The sequence below is a fragment of the Etheostoma cragini genome, chromosome 17 (genome assembly GCF_013103735.1).
Source record: "Etheostoma cragini isolate CJK2018 chromosome 17, CSU_Ecrag_1.0, whole genome shotgun sequence".
Lineage (NCBI taxonomy): Eukaryota > Metazoa > Chordata > Actinopteri > Perciformes > Percidae > Etheostoma > Etheostoma cragini.
This window is the reverse complement of record NC_048423.1, coordinates 15,157,413-15,172,315: the sequence shown is the minus strand read 5'-3', so window position 1 is coordinate 15,172,315 and position 14,903 is coordinate 15,157,413. Positions and strand designations below refer to the sequence as shown.

At 39.7% G+C, this 14,903-nt stretch overlaps 2 protein-coding genes across 10 annotated transcripts in view; both read right to left on the bottom strand.

Annotated features, from left to right (window-relative positions):
• Positions 1-200: 200 nt before the first annotated feature.
• LOC117960019 (uncharacterized protein C6orf118-like) lies at positions 201-4,583 on the bottom strand. 3 transcript variants are annotated; one of them, XM_034897516.1, is made up of 11 exons: positions 4,496-4,583; positions 3,524-3,933; positions 3,281-3,424; positions 2,969-3,091; positions 2,193-2,252; positions 1,462-1,586; positions 1,315-1,376; positions 904-1,073; positions 650-703; positions 471-532; positions 201-383 (listed from the first exon to the last, which is right to left on the bottom strand). In XM_034897516.1, the coding sequence occupies exons 2-11, from the start codon at positions 3,902-3,904 to the stop codon at positions 335-337; spliced, it is 1,230 nt and encodes a 409-aa protein (XP_034753407.1). In that variant the 5' UTR covers positions 3,905-3,933; positions 4,496-4,583; the 3' UTR covers positions 201-334. The 3 variants fall into 3 exon arrangements, with proteins under 3 accessions (XP_034753407.1, XP_034753405.1, XP_034753406.1); XM_034897514.1 differs by having other exon boundaries at positions 3,281-3,933; XM_034897515.1 differs by having other exon boundaries at positions 3,281-3,906.
• A 2,219-nt stretch (positions 4,584-6,802) lies between these two features.
• The window catches only part of pde10a (phosphodiesterase 10A), a 62,932-nt gene continuing 54,831 nt past the window's right edge, over positions 6,803-14,903 (bottom strand). For 3 of the 7 annotated variants that reach the window (XM_034897475.1, XM_034897476.1, XM_034897478.1), the window contains 8 exons: positions 14,700-14,783; positions 14,461-14,611; positions 13,952-14,107; positions 12,321-12,514; positions 12,091-12,202; positions 11,803-11,883; positions 10,981-11,069; positions 6,803-9,410 (listed from right to left, as the gene is read on the bottom strand). In XM_034897475.1, coding sequence (XP_034753366.1) covers positions 9,311-9,410; positions 10,981-11,069; positions 11,803-11,883; positions 12,091-12,202; positions 12,321-12,514; positions 13,952-14,107; positions 14,461-14,611; positions 14,700-14,783 — 967 coding nt within the window. In that variant the 3' untranslated portion in view covers positions 6,803-9,310. The remainder of the gene's footprint in view (positions 9,411-10,980; positions 11,070-11,802; positions 11,884-12,090; positions 12,203-12,320; positions 12,515-13,951; positions 14,108-14,460; positions 14,612-14,699; positions 14,784-14,903) is intronic. The other 4 variants (XM_034897479.1, XM_034897482.1, XM_034897477.1 and 1 more) reach the window with 3 other exon arrangements.

The window sequence follows — 14,903 nt, the reverse complement described above, 5'->3', positions numbered from 1 at the left end:
TTAGTTAGTTTTTTTTAAATGATATCAGATTAGTAAACAGAATGAGCCTTTGGGACATTGGATGAATGGTTGCTGATAATGGGCAATGTAGATATTGCAATTTAAGATCAGCCCCCCACTCAGATTAGCTGGTATTCTGTCTATAATGGAGTGGAATGGAAATTTGTAAGTGACCCCAAACTTTTGACAGGTAGTGTATGTATATACTATACTAAAGGGCTATAAGGTAATATAATTAAGTTGCTTGCTAATCAAAGATGTGGCTCGATTTAATACATTTTTCTTTATTTCATTGCACTTTGGAATGTCCATATCTGGTTACTTGCTGATGAAGCTATTCACTCTCTGTTTGTAGATCACAGTTTATTTTGTCCCATAACATCCTGGTGGAAAAACATAGAAATAGTTTGAATAAATCACAAGTTCCTGAGCCAAGTCTCACAGAACAGTATGTTCAATATACCATGTACCTTCTTATGGCCTTGCTTGCTTTCTCTCTGTCTACCACCATGTTGATGTTGTTTTCCAGATCCTTGAGAGAAATGTAGAGTAAAAACATGGCACACTTTCACTGAGCAAGACATGCCATTAAAATCTATAAAACTTTAAAAAATGATGATATGATAGGAAAAAGATCAAACTTCCTTGCCTTGTTCATGGTCTCCAGACAGTCATTTGAGGCAATAAGTCTCATTATCTCTTTCTGGAAGCCAACAGAAAAATACATTTTAAATAAAAACTGCAGCCATTTGCCTTTATAGCAATCACCAATTGCACGTCCTGCTTACATTTCTGAAAGAAAACAAAATGAAAATTGATGCACAATGCGATGCAACAGTCTAGCTGTGCATTGTTCATAAACTTGTGAGAAACAGGGCTGAATATATGAGTATAAGCAGACACCTTGAGGTCTTTGATGTGTCCTGCAGTAGCAGTGGTTGTGACAGAGGACACCAGCTTCTCCTTAATCTCCTCCTCCAGCTGTTGGATCTCCCTCCACGTGTTCAACACCTGAATCCTCTTGGATTGGAGATTGTTGGTGCAGCTGTCCTGCAGCCCTGACACATATGGATCTGTCCAAACACAAGAGCTAGCATGAATGCACCGTGCACACCCCTGCAGGGATTATAAAGTTACAGCTCACTCAATGAAACTAAAGAACTCTCTTTTTTGGTGAAATGTGAATTTTTCACTTTTCTTTTTCATATTCAGAAAACATAACATTCACTAACAGATACAAAGTGATCAAGTAATCAAGTGCTGAGAAGTGGTTTTACTAATGATTAGATCTACCAACGCAGTCTTGAGACTTACTCTTCATATCACTGTCCTCTGGGCCTATGATTGCTGGAACATTCTGTGATTCATTTCGGACTCTGAGGTTAAAAAAAACAAAAGTGCTTAAAGTAATGACACAGTACTTAATTATACATTTTTTTGGTAGACAGATCCTTGTAGTACCGTTTATTCTCCTCTAGAGCTGTTTTGGCCTCCTGCTCCAGCCTGAAAACCTCTTTTTCAGCGTCTTCCAACTCCATTTGCCTTACTTTGCCATTGCCAAGATCTTTGAGAGAAGTATCCAGCGACTGTTACAGGACAACAAAAACATATTAACACTTATTATTGTGTAGTATTGTTTGCGACAAGCGCAAGAGACGTGCTTGTTCTGTGACTATTGCAAAATGAATTGAGGCTCCATGACATTACAAAATCTGTAATATACAACTCTCCAACCCCATTAACGTATTCTATGTCAAAAAACTATTTTAACTGGGTAAAAAGACCCCATTGCCAGCAGCCCTGTTCGGTTACTAACGGAGAAATGACCGTGAAAATGAATAACAGTTACCTTTGACCCTTTGAACTATACTGTAGGTGCAGTTTTGTTACATTAGAAAGACTTTGTATTCAACTTAGTGCTAATGTTACTCCTTCTAGAAGATGGAGACATTCTTACACAGTATGAAAAGCAATTTCCAGACTTTGAAAGTGCCTGAGCTTGATAATCCATCCCAGTAAACATGAAGCCATTACTGTATGTTATCCTTGCTGTCAATCAGCTGACACCCACAGAAGGGAGTCAATGTTTTTGACAGGAAATAAGGCCAGACAGTCTCAACCTTCTTGTCTCAGGTCTTCTTCGTATATGTCTTATATGTTTATTTGATTACATTATGAGCATTGTGCTTTACCGTGTCATGTAGTGGTGATTGGGAAGCCATCAAGTGGTTGACATACAAATCATAATCTGTCTGGAAGAAGAAAGAAAACATTATTTTACTCTATGTATTTTGTGGATGTGTTTTTATTATGTGTCTTTGTAGATGAAATCAAAACTTTAAAGAAACTGTGGAATTACTAATAAACTTGAATGTACTGCTCGTACGTTTGTTACATTGTTTTAATCAACACAAGCTTTACAGCTTTGCATTACAGGTGATGGTGGAAACATTTATCATGAACACAACTGGTGTGTTAACAAATAACACACATCAGCAGGTTACTGTAACAGTTTAGCTACTGGTTACATATACAGTATGTACGTTGTCTACTTCCTGTAGTTTGATGCTGCAGAATAAAATTACAATATATGTAATGTTATTCTTTTGATTTTGGCTGCTGGACCACCTCGCTGTCTACTCATTACACTACAACAAATGAATGTGGAACAATGATTGGTTTATTTTGTTTCACAAACACTAATAGTCACTAGTAACACAAGGAAGTTTAACTGGCAGTGAGAGCACAGCCACTGTGTGCAAAAAAGAAACTTGCAAAACATTTCTTATGAATGAGCAGTAATGCAATCATTGCCCTATGATGACATGCTCCCAGACGCATCGTGACCAGGTTTCAGTGGTTGCTCTACTTCCGCTTGCTACACCAGGGATTCACTCTCTCTTGGCTCTAATACGTCTGACGACACATGCTAAAAATGTGCTAGTGGGTACAGAGGAAATGGAAAAACCTTAATTTCCCTCAGGATGCGTCCAAATACTGGTGAGCCTTCACATACATCATCAAAGACGTCACTGAACACCGCAAGGCGGTCTCTGCTGGGCCAGCTGTGCACTGACAACCTACTCAGCTCCTGGGTGTGACAGTAACACACACACACACACACACACACACACACACACACACACACACACACACACACACACACATACACACTTCACAAGTCTGTGCATGTATTTATTCTTTCATGTAAAATTGACACATTAGAAATATGTGAACTAAACTAGTTGTGTGATGTCATGGTTTGTGTGACCATTCTCACCTTTTGTAGTTTCCTCTCATGCATTTCAGCAACATGTATTCCAGCCCAGAGGTCCTGCTTGGTTATGACTTTCCTGCCAAATTGTTTTTTCTTCTTTAGCTGGCCGTCGTTATTCAGCCCTTCCTGGTCAAAATGTTGTTTCCCCTCAAGATCAGATAAATACTTTGACTTTTTCTGGGGGAAGGCTCTAGGCTGGACTGGCAGAGAGTTTGAGGAAGAGTAAACTATCTTAGGCAGACTCACATCTTCTCTTCTGTCTGCATGTGATGAGCAATGAGAAGCCTTATCTTGTCTTGACTTTAACACTTCAGACTCTACTAAAGCAGTGCCAGTGGAGAACTTAGGGGGACACTCTTTCATTTCTTTCTTCTTTACATAAACCAAAACCTTTGCCCGTGTCAGCTGGGGTTTTACAGTGTTTGGGGTTTCCTTTAGGCTCTGAGACATGCTCCAGAAAGACTGCTTTGTCTCCCTGTGAGGCTGACTCTGGTTCAGGCAGCGTGGCCCCAGATGACCTGAGGAGTAGGTCAGGATATCATCCTTCTGACCAGCTTCAGCAGCCAGCAGCAGTCTTTGGATATCGCTCCTAAAGCACCGGGGCTTTGGTTTGCTGCTGTTGGACATAGCTAAAGGCACATTGTTGTTAGCTAACTCTGTTGAAAGACACACAATGTGACAGTACAGGGCTAAAGGCACAGTACTGTTAAGTCTGTTGAAAGACACACAACGTGTCAGTAGGCTACATTTCCTATATAATGCAACAGAACTGCGATGTTCACATTAAATAAATGTAAACCAAAATAAGTTAGAATTTCTATAAACTGCATTTACTTAGTTAGTTTATTTACGTGTGTTCACGCTTTTATCCAAAGGGGCTTCAAAATTACAGTAAATTGCATTAAATAGGTGAAAAACCAGTAACTCAATGTTGTGTGTATACATGAATATATCTGTCTGTCCTGAAATTACAATTCTTGTAAAGAAAACTGAAATTAAAGTAACATTAAACTTTTTTTAACAGTTAACGCTAGTTAACTAGGTTAACTAAAGCTAACGCGATACATTTTGCAAATTGGTTTTCCACAATTCCGGCGCCTAGCGTTAGCTAGCAAAAAGGTAGCGCTTTTAAATTACTTTAACATATTCCTAATATTGATACGCAGTTGAAGCTTGTGAACAAAGCAGACATATGGAAACAGTCAATGAGAACCTCACCTGCTAAATTCGTGCAATCACGACAAAAATACAAAAACAGACTTCATGGAGAAGTCTCACTGACCTGTTCTTTACTCGGTTACCAAGGAGACCAAAGAGCGCAATGCCAGCGTTGCATTCATAGTCTCGAAAATAATCGTACCCATGAGCTTTGAGGTTCTAGGTCTCATGACGCGTTGTTATAGATTCAACGCAACTTCTAGTCGCACTGTTGCTTGCTCTGGAGGAGACTACTAGAACTGTTGGGTCCTTGTAAATTCTGGAGTGTGGTCTATCTGTATAGTGTCTTGAGATAACTCTTGTTATGAATTGATACTATAAATAAAATTGAATTGAATTGAATTGAATAGTCAAGTCCCGCCCGACGAAGCAGCTCGATAGCGATATCTTTTTTTCCTCACGGCAGATATGTTGACTTGTCATAGTAGGAAAAGCCCAGGTAAAAATTGATAACCTTGTTAATGGCTCAATTCTCTCATGTTTGCACAACACCAGGGCCTCTCCTAAGTGGAATGCAGCCATCATTAATGGTTTTGAATACACCTGGGCTTTTTCTACTATGACAAGTCAAAATATCTGCGGTGAAAAAGGCATTGACCTCGAGTGATTAGTTCCTTTTTAATAATATAATGAGTTTTTAAATAGGCCTAGGCTATCACCAGCTGATGTTTTTTTTCTTCTTGAAAACTGTCAATAAACATAAACATGCCCTATCCATTACCTTGAAGTTGGATTGTGCATCACATCAGAAAGGTGCATGCAAGGGTACATTTGACAATTTTGAAACTGTAGGAATTAAAACAATGTGTTCGGACTAAAAAACTAAAAACGGACAATGAACACAAACACACTAGATTTTTGTCATTAGACTTAAACTGGCCCGAGTTGTTGAATTCAGACAGCCAGAAAAAATACTAAGTGACTTGTGTTTAATAACACTGCAAGTAACAGAACTAAAAATTCTCCAACAAATTACCCATATTTCCTCAGTTTTTACATTTTTATTCAAATGTTTCCTGTGGACTGCCACAAATCCAACACACAGTAACTCAATTACAGATTGTGTAAACTATATTTATTGGGGAAATCTTGTTACAACTCCTGTAAATGCTTTTATCGAACTATTATCGTAATTGAGTTATTTACAATAATTGGGTTATTGTGTGCAAGTAAACACACAGTGGTGAGTGTAGCCTACAGAGCAAACAGAGGGAGGAGAGCTGGGGCCTCAGGGCTGGAAAGCCCAGAACAGGAAAGCACCCAGATGGCAAAGCTGAGCATGAGGGAAGAGACACTGTAACATGTTATGCTTCATTGAAACAAGTAGGGCTATATAACGGAGTTTGCGTTCATTTGCATTCTTGTGTGCTCTATTTACTTTTGATGTAATGATATGACAATGACAAAATAATGAAGTAGTAGTGGATAAAGAGGCTCCCAGACGTTTACTTGCCTAATTTCCAAATGTACAGTATGTTACATAAAATAATTTGTAGAATAGAAGGCCATGGGTTATGGTGTTATTGCTTACAAAGCCAAAAAAGATTGCAATTTAGTATTTTTCAAAATTTTGAGCACTGCATTGGACAAAAGGAACATGTTGTGATGAGTAATCGGTCACCAACCGCGGTTGGCAGCTGGTGAATCGGTTGTGGTATCTGTTGTTCCCTCTTGTGGAAATGAAACCTCCATTGTTGGTCTGAGAGTCAAATGAGGAAGATCAACTTAGCAACTGGCACTGACAATGTGTTGCCATAAAAATCATCCATAATATCCTACTGTATGTTCAAAGACTACCCTATAGACTTATACTGGTAAAGAGTTCTAGTTTCATGAACACACCTCATGGACCCCTGACACAACACATTCAAGCAAGCTATCAGATGAACATTTGAATCTCAGACATAGTGTAAGTACAGTGCAGCAGGGATAGTTTGGGATGACAGCAGTATTACTGTATTTCCTGCAGGAACAAATAAATAACTAAAAAGGGTTAACCTACCAGAAACTCTGACTTAAGGTTAAAATGTATGACTGTATTACACAAGTTAAAAATAGGGCCAAAGTCATGTAAAAAATGTCCTAAGATCCTAATTCTTGTTACTTTCACAAAAATGTGTAGATAACTTACCTTCATCTCTGTCGTAATTAAACAAATGGACCAGATTAAGTGCAATAACATGCTTCTGACCAATCAGGAGTGATGCATTGTCGCCCAGCACTGTCTCTGCAGCTCTACGGTATTAATAACATAGTCAATAAATGCTTATTCAACCAGGAAATAAAGAATAATCTGGCACATTGATGCATTTTTCAGGTATTTAATAAAAGTCATTTGGGCTACTGCTCTTACATTTACAGTTGAGACATTCCGCAATTATTCTGGGTAACAGTAACATGTCTAGACCGTTTTGTTTATTTTAATGTTTACTTTGTACAAAACAAAAAGGCCAATATTATTTTTCTTTGTATAAAAAATATAAGTTAATTTAAATTTTAACTCTAATTAAGAAAATAACAATAGTAATAATAGCAATAATAATAATAATGATAAAGATCATAAGCTAAACATAGTGCAGACAATGGTGTATAACTGGTGCTGAAAGTAGAAGGGACAGTGCAGTGATATGGACTTAACCATGTTCTCAGGTGGGGTTGGAGTGGGTAAAGAGCTTTCTTTCTCTCTCTCTCTCACACACATGCACACACACATGCGCACACACACACACACACACACACACACACACACATACACACACACACACACACACACACACACGCACGCACAGTCTGAAAGTGCACAACCACAATTCAGTTTAGAGCCATCAGAGCATACATCTCAGTCTGTACAAACTAATTCTTAGATTACAGACAGTAAACACCCATTACCGTATATGCAAAATTATATAAAACTTCCGATCAGGTGCATGCTAATTGTTGCTCCTCTTGGTTGAAGCTTACTGGAAGCAATTCTGAAAAGTAACGACAGAGCACATCATGGAAACTGATGGCACACTGACCCACATGCCACCACCGAGAATCTGCAATCAACAAAACATTCATCAAAATGTACATTCACACCATTCGGGGGCCACAGTACCAGTTGTAGAACAAAATGAGTGGTAATTTCAGTCTTGGAGGGACAATGTCCACTGGAATGACAGTTTCAGACAATAAAAATTGTCTTTTGGAAGATCGTGGAAACTCATTTTGAAAGAGTCTAAATGTGCCCCCCTTGCATGACGTTGGAGAGTGAGCGTAAAGGAGGAGGATTTGATTCCATTGACAGGCCATGGAAATGAGGGGAACTTCTGTCACACACCTGCCGAAAGTCAAGCAAGCATTCTTGAATCCCAGAGATAGACATATGATGCATTTAACAGGTTTGACCTTGTGGGAAAATATGAAGCTGGCGATTTGTCGAGACTCCTGTTGAGCTGCTGTGCCTGCATCAACAGCAAAACGTGTTCAGTGTCATAAATGTTTCACGCTACGGCTTTCAACCTGCAAGGACACGTCAAAAACAGACTGTTTAGTTGACAACTAGACCTGCCCTTCACTATTGTTTCAATTTATACCTTAATAATTCATCAGGTCTTAACAAGGAGTTAAAAATCAGGGTGCTAGAGTAATCAGCTAGGCAACAAATACAAAGTTTGTTGTGTCACTTCAAATGAAGAAATCTCTAAAATCCGCCGAGACACTTGGGAAATATCCTCTTTTTTAAACGTTCGTCTTAACCGTGTTGTTCATGGTTCTATAAATGATTACTGATTAATGAGGAGAAATCCGATTGTTGTGTGAAATAATTCATGATGTGATAGTGGCGTGAACAATGTTACGATTCAGTAGAATGCAGGCTTACTAAAACTGATGCTATTTGTGCATTGTCTTCATCTTGTGAACTCTGTCCTACACACATTAATATAAGCGCTGGCCTGGGGTCAGATCCTTATAATCCCCCCAAAAAAGTAGATGTTCTATGCAGCAGGTTCCCAAATACCAGGAGGGGCAGCGCTTTAGGGTCCATTTCAGGGAGAAACATTGTGACTCTCTTGTGACTGTGTTCACAAGTGTCGACATTATCTAGATCTCCTCTCGTCACAGTTTATCCACGTTTTGTCGGATATGCTGACGGGGCGATTTCTCCACGTAAAATAGGCTGGATGTCTTTATTCAAGTACTGCAAAGGACTTTTGCTCAGAAATTAATTTAAAAAAAACAACAACATTCCGACGTCCACCTTCTCAATAATGTGGCATTACACCATACATCTGCTCTACACATTCCTTCTGTCTCTGGAAATACCTTGCTGAGTAGTGCGCGTACGATAAACCTACCACAGAAGGCAAACAGTACCATTTAAAAAAAAAAAAAGAGAAGAAAAAAAGCCTGAACCAACAAGATTTCACATATATCTAGTCTGTGAAAGGTTCAGAGTAAGGCCTCTGCAAATATAATACCGTAAAAGAATCAGCTCATATAAAAAAAGAAAAAAAGAACATCACAGCCAAAATAAAACAACATAAACGCACAAGTCCATTCTACCCAATGAAATTCCAAGCTGAGTGGATGTAGAGTGACAGGTTGAAGTCCCTCCCCATCGGCTGTCTGTCAGTCTCTGGGTGAAACTGTCAGTGTTTACACCTCTGTCACCCAATGAGGTAACTGTGTGTTTTCAAAGTCAAGTCGCCTTTAGCTGATCCGTCTCCTGCTAACACAGGATGTGGGTTCTTTTTCCCCCTCGACAAAGGTCCAGGTCCGTGGCAGGATTCTAGTTGTATTCCTTTTGTGGGCCAGCGACCCCTTTGGTAGTCAGTTGTCCACCTTGACAGGACCTGAATCACAAGGCCGGTTGGGCACTATGTCCTGCACTTCTCCCCGCGATATCTTCTCCCACTGGCACAGGTTTTCCCTGCACACAAAAAACATCCTCTATCAGATTGAGACTCAGGTCTGTGTCACTAACACATACATTTAATTTCTTACTGCTCGAAGACATGTCTTAGCATCTGAAATCAGAGTATAACAACACGTCAGCATGAATCAAAGACATTGAAAACTTCATCAACAACAGGACAAAATTATAATGTATGACAGTTATTTTAAACAAAGCATGCTGAAGGAAATTGTCTAATGGGATTTTATTTTAATTGCTAATCATATTAGGGTAATAATGGCTTTTGATCACGTTATTTTCAGATGTATCTTTGTTATTAAAATAAATATAGTACTGTAGCTACTGATGGGGCAAGCTAGTTAGCACACTATAGCAGAAGTATAACACTTTGTTGCCACTAGGGTGTGCATCTGATGTGAACTATGGTAAGGACATAATGTTGTTAGAGACAGACCAAACTTTTGAAACAAGATAGATACAATTATGCCTTTATTTTATAACTGTAGTAATATTAAGACAAAAATAACCAAACATTATCAGAATAGCAAGTTATGGTTCTGAAGATATCCATATGTCCACACACTGCAACAACAAAACAAAATCTGCAATAAACCAAACCCAATTATTCTATTAAACGACTGAATGTAATGATTGTACCAACTTCATCTATGTATTGTAGACAGAAATATCACAAATGATGCTAAAATGAACAAATGGTCAAACATGTGTCGCCACAACAACAGTGTAACTCAGTCACCTGTATCAGTAGCTGCCCCATCACGTTGTGTTGTCACCCCCCCCCCCCCCACCCAAACTATAATCTATAAGCCCGACACACAAGTTCAGAAAGTGGTGCCCTTCCCTTCACTTAGCCTGGCTGATACAGTTTACACGTCTGTGGCAGATCCCACAACAAGCAGCCAGGCTCCGCAGGGTCTAGGCTCGTTGCCCACCCAGGGCTCCGGTGTTGACGAACACCTAGGGCTTATATATTACTCTGCTCACTTTGTTTGCATTCCCCGCGGATCAAGGTCACAACGTTTTAAAGACCAGCAGGTTACGTGCAGACACACTGGTGCACCATAGAAGAGCAACCACTTCCTGTTAGTACACTGCCTTCTACATTGAAATGTGTCTTACTGAATACAGTATGCTTTTCAGCAAGTTCTAGCACAGGTTTGTTTAATCCAACAGCAGTGCAGTAGCACGTGTTGTGTTTGTATTTTCAGTTGAAAGTGGGATGCACATCTACTATACACACAAGTACTCCTTATAACCTCAAATTTTATTTGTCTGGCCAATTGCTGCTGGTCATAACACACACTACTTGTTGCAATTCAAGACGTTTTCAGTACATTTAATGGCCATAATCAGATGTGAAATCAGCACGACAAAATGCACGTCCAAAAAGTGTAAATAAAAAAAAAACTACATACAATCTTTTATCGTTTAATCTTTTATTGCTAAACACATACGCAAGATACATTCCTTATCACCTCAAAATCCTGCTTGGCTTTGATTAAAAGCACCCAGCCAAGGGCAAGACTTTTCCTTCTACTTTAAAACGGCAGCTTCAATGACTTACTTGCAGGCTCTTAGAAGAGGACTGGATGGAGGGAAAAGCTCCGCCAGCGTCGTGTAACATGGAACCGCAACAGCATTGTAGAATCCCACCTTGAAAAACAAAACATAAACCAAACAAAAATACTTAAGCCAATAGAAGCAACTTTGCAATAACATGTTCACAAACAGTACAATAAATGACTGTCATGATGACATTAAGGAATATTCAGAAATGCAGCACATGATTTTCAGTTGTCTGGGAAGTTTTTATTTTTAGTTAGTTTTTTAAAGTTTCTTTTTATAGAAATGTATTATTATTATTTCTATTAATCGTAAACAGTCAGCACAGACATCCATACATACATACATAAGTATCTTACCGGACCAAAAAATAAGAAATAAAATTAAAATGTCTGGGATGTTTTAATTATTTACTGTAGTAACTACCTGATCTGATTCCCTTGCAGGCACAGTCTTTGTTCAACTGTGCTGTATAACATAGTTTAACCCTTATTATTTATTAATATGTAAAGTTTATTACAACACATATACCCATAGCATTCTGTAGAGGCTACTCCCATTGCATGTTATTTCTAACACATTGTTATTTGAATATAAAGGGATCCTGGTTATTGTAAATAATTATTTACACTTTAAGTCAACTCTGGTAATCCTACTTGAGAGACATTTCTAAGATTTTGGTGTGTGTGTGTGTGTGTGTGTGTGTGTGTGTGTGTGTGTGTGTGTGTGTGTGTGTGTGCGTGCGTGCGTGTGAGAGTGTGTGTGTGTGTAAAATAGACAGTGAGCCCAGTTAGAGACAAATGAGTAAAAGTGCTGGTCTTACTTGGCCCTGGGGAACTTCGTCCTTTTTGTCTCTGTCCAACATAGGGATCGGTTGCAACCCAATCTTCTTCATCTCATCTCCCTGTGGTGGAACGAATTAAAGAGAGAAATTTCCTTTTCTTTTTGCACACTGTTCCAAACCTTTTGACCACTAGACAACACTATTTTGCACTTCAGAAATTTTTGACAGCTAGGTGTAGCAGCATTACCATTTAAAAGCTGTCATACTGGCTGCTATAAATGAAACTAAAAATAACACTGTTTAAACTCCAGCGGTATCCCATCGTACCTCAGCCCAGAATTCAGCATAGATGTCGTTGGCTGTGAGTCGTGTGATTTGCCATTGCTTGGTAACAGAACACAGGTCACATGCTGTCATCATCAGACCAATCACACGGTCCCTGGAGGGGAGCAAAGCCTCGTTATAGCCATGAGCAGAAACTCAATGTGCCGTGCATGTGCACCAGGTCTGCATGTGATGCAATGAGACCTGGTGTGAACCTGACCTGACTTATGTACTGGTGCATGTCGTGACCTGACCTGTGTGAGTGGTTGTTCAAGTCCAGCCCACTCGAGGTAAGCAGCTCCGTCAGCTGCTGGTGGTTGTTAAAGTACAGGGCGAGGTCTGTGGCAATAATGGCCTTCCGGATGATCTCCAACACCTGCTCGTACTCGCTGGAATTCAGGTTGGAGAAAATATTGTGCCCTTCCAGCTATGGGAAACAAAGAGATCAATAAAAAAGCAAAAGCTCCACTTATGAGGCGTTCTGCTCAGCTAGAACAGGTTGTAATCCACGGTCATCTCAGGCCATTGCAGGTTCACGCAGATCCTGGACGTTAAAGAAGAGGGCACTCAGAACTAAGTCATATGATCCTATAATTAGACCTGTAGTTGACGGTGTGTGTGTTTGTGTGTAAGGGTCAGATCTTGTAGAAATTTTGCGGTATTTAAAGTACTAGAAGAAAGTAAAAATATACTTATAAATGTGAAGACTATCTCCGTCAACCAGTCAAGTTGCAGTTTACATCCATGTCTGTCCGGACGCATGTAATATGTATGTAGTGAAGACATTGGAGGAATTCCAGAAAAGGTTTTAAGTGTATTCTTTTGGCAAAATGGAAGTTATCAATATAGTAACATGTATTCCAGTGAATAATTTCCAGTGAGAAACATGCCATCTTTACTCAAAAACTATTTTTACAGAAGAGTACAGAGGACTGATAGAGAGCTTCCTCACATGCTGCAACAACAATCACCTGAAGCTGAATTTCAGTAAAAGTGATGAACTTGTGGTGGACAACCAGAGGAACAGGAGTCCCCCTGTCCTGGTTGCCATAAAGAGAGAGGAAGTTAAGACGGTGGACTCACGCAAGCACCTTGGGGTTCAATTTTGCTCATTAAAGGGAGTTGTTCTTATCTGAGACGAGGGTCTAAGGATAGAGGATGTTGTTGGATTTACAGACTGTGAAGCCTCTATAGGCACAGTTTTGATTTGTGTTCTAGGGATATACAATTAAATATATTTGACTCAACTATTTTAAGCCTTGTCCTCTTTCTGCTGTATGTCATATTAGGGGGTACGTTTATTGAGAGAAAAAGAAAAAAAAATCATGTATTTAATGTGTTCACATGCTTGGCCAAAAGACTAAAGCTAAATATAGATGTTCCTTCAAATGAGCTACACATTCTAAAATGTGGATGCTTCAGAAACATCTTCAATCCAGCAGCACAGAAGCACTTCTATTCAAGTTTCAAGATTAGTGTCACCAATTCAACATCTGACCAAATGTCTCCCCTTCTGCTCGTAGTTAATGCGTTGAAAAAATGGCTAGAAAAGTGTTTTTCGCAGAACATTATGATGTCACAGTAATATAAAATGTTCACTACTTCCTAATTTTCTGCTATGAGACATTTCTGTGAAATGTTGTCATAATTAGCATATTCATTCTTGATTCATGGCCACAAATGTGTTAATTGAGGTCACAGTGAAATTGACCTTTGACCAATGACCTACAAATTCTAATGAGTCCATCTTTAAGTCCAATGGAGGATGTTTGTGCCAAATTAAAAAGAAATCCCCTCAAGATGTTCCAGACGTTCACAAGAAGAACATACATTGTACATTAAGTTCTGCATGGTGGAGCTCTACCTGTAGGATGGAGACAGTCTGAGAGAAGTGGTGTTGCTCCATGGTGGAGGTGGAGTACAGAGCAGCCAGCGGATGGTCAAACTTCTGCAGGTATGAGTTGCTGTACCCCCGATGGTCCAGATCATGGCACAGGCAGGCGATCAACAGACCTTTCTTCTGTAGACCAGAGTGGAATGATGGCAAATACACAACTTAAAATCAGAACCCCCAGATGCTGCTGATCTTAATAATAATAACGTATACTGTTTCATGATCCCCAGTGGGGAAATTACAATTTACACTCTGTTTTGACATCACTACACACACAGGCCTGCAATTTACACACACTCAGGACCCATTCATGCACAAACAATCCACACTTTGTACTGTGGTCCGTACTGGGACTTGAACCAACGACCCTCCGAATCCAAACCCAACTCCCTACGGACCGAGCTACCGGCACCCCATCTTGTATTTATTTATTATTTTTGTCTTGAAACAGTAAAACCTAGACTCAATAAGAAGCAAACCTCTAGCTCTGTGAACATCCCAGACGTTTTCTGTAGGATGACGTACATACAGTGGGCCACCGTCACTGCGTGCTTCCAGTTGTGGTAGGGCACGCGCCGGTAGTTCTTCCGTACAGACATGGTGAACCGACACAGCTTCTCCAGCTCAAAGCTACACACGACAACAATACAACAATTAATCAAGCAGAGCTTTAATGACGAGCAAATGCTGACATTTTCATGGTCTAGTTACGCATCACCTGGTCTTCCCACAGGAGTTATGAACCATGTAGATAAAGACAGCAGGCCAGATCTCCTCAAAGGGGCTGATGTCAAAGTGAAACCTAGAGGAGGGAGAAAGAGATGGGAGGAGAGTCTTAAAGTAGCATGTTCAGAGAGACAGGTAAGGGGACTTCTGAAGTCCGGATGCGTTAAACTGACAGGCTGTCCTTCAGAAGACCCAC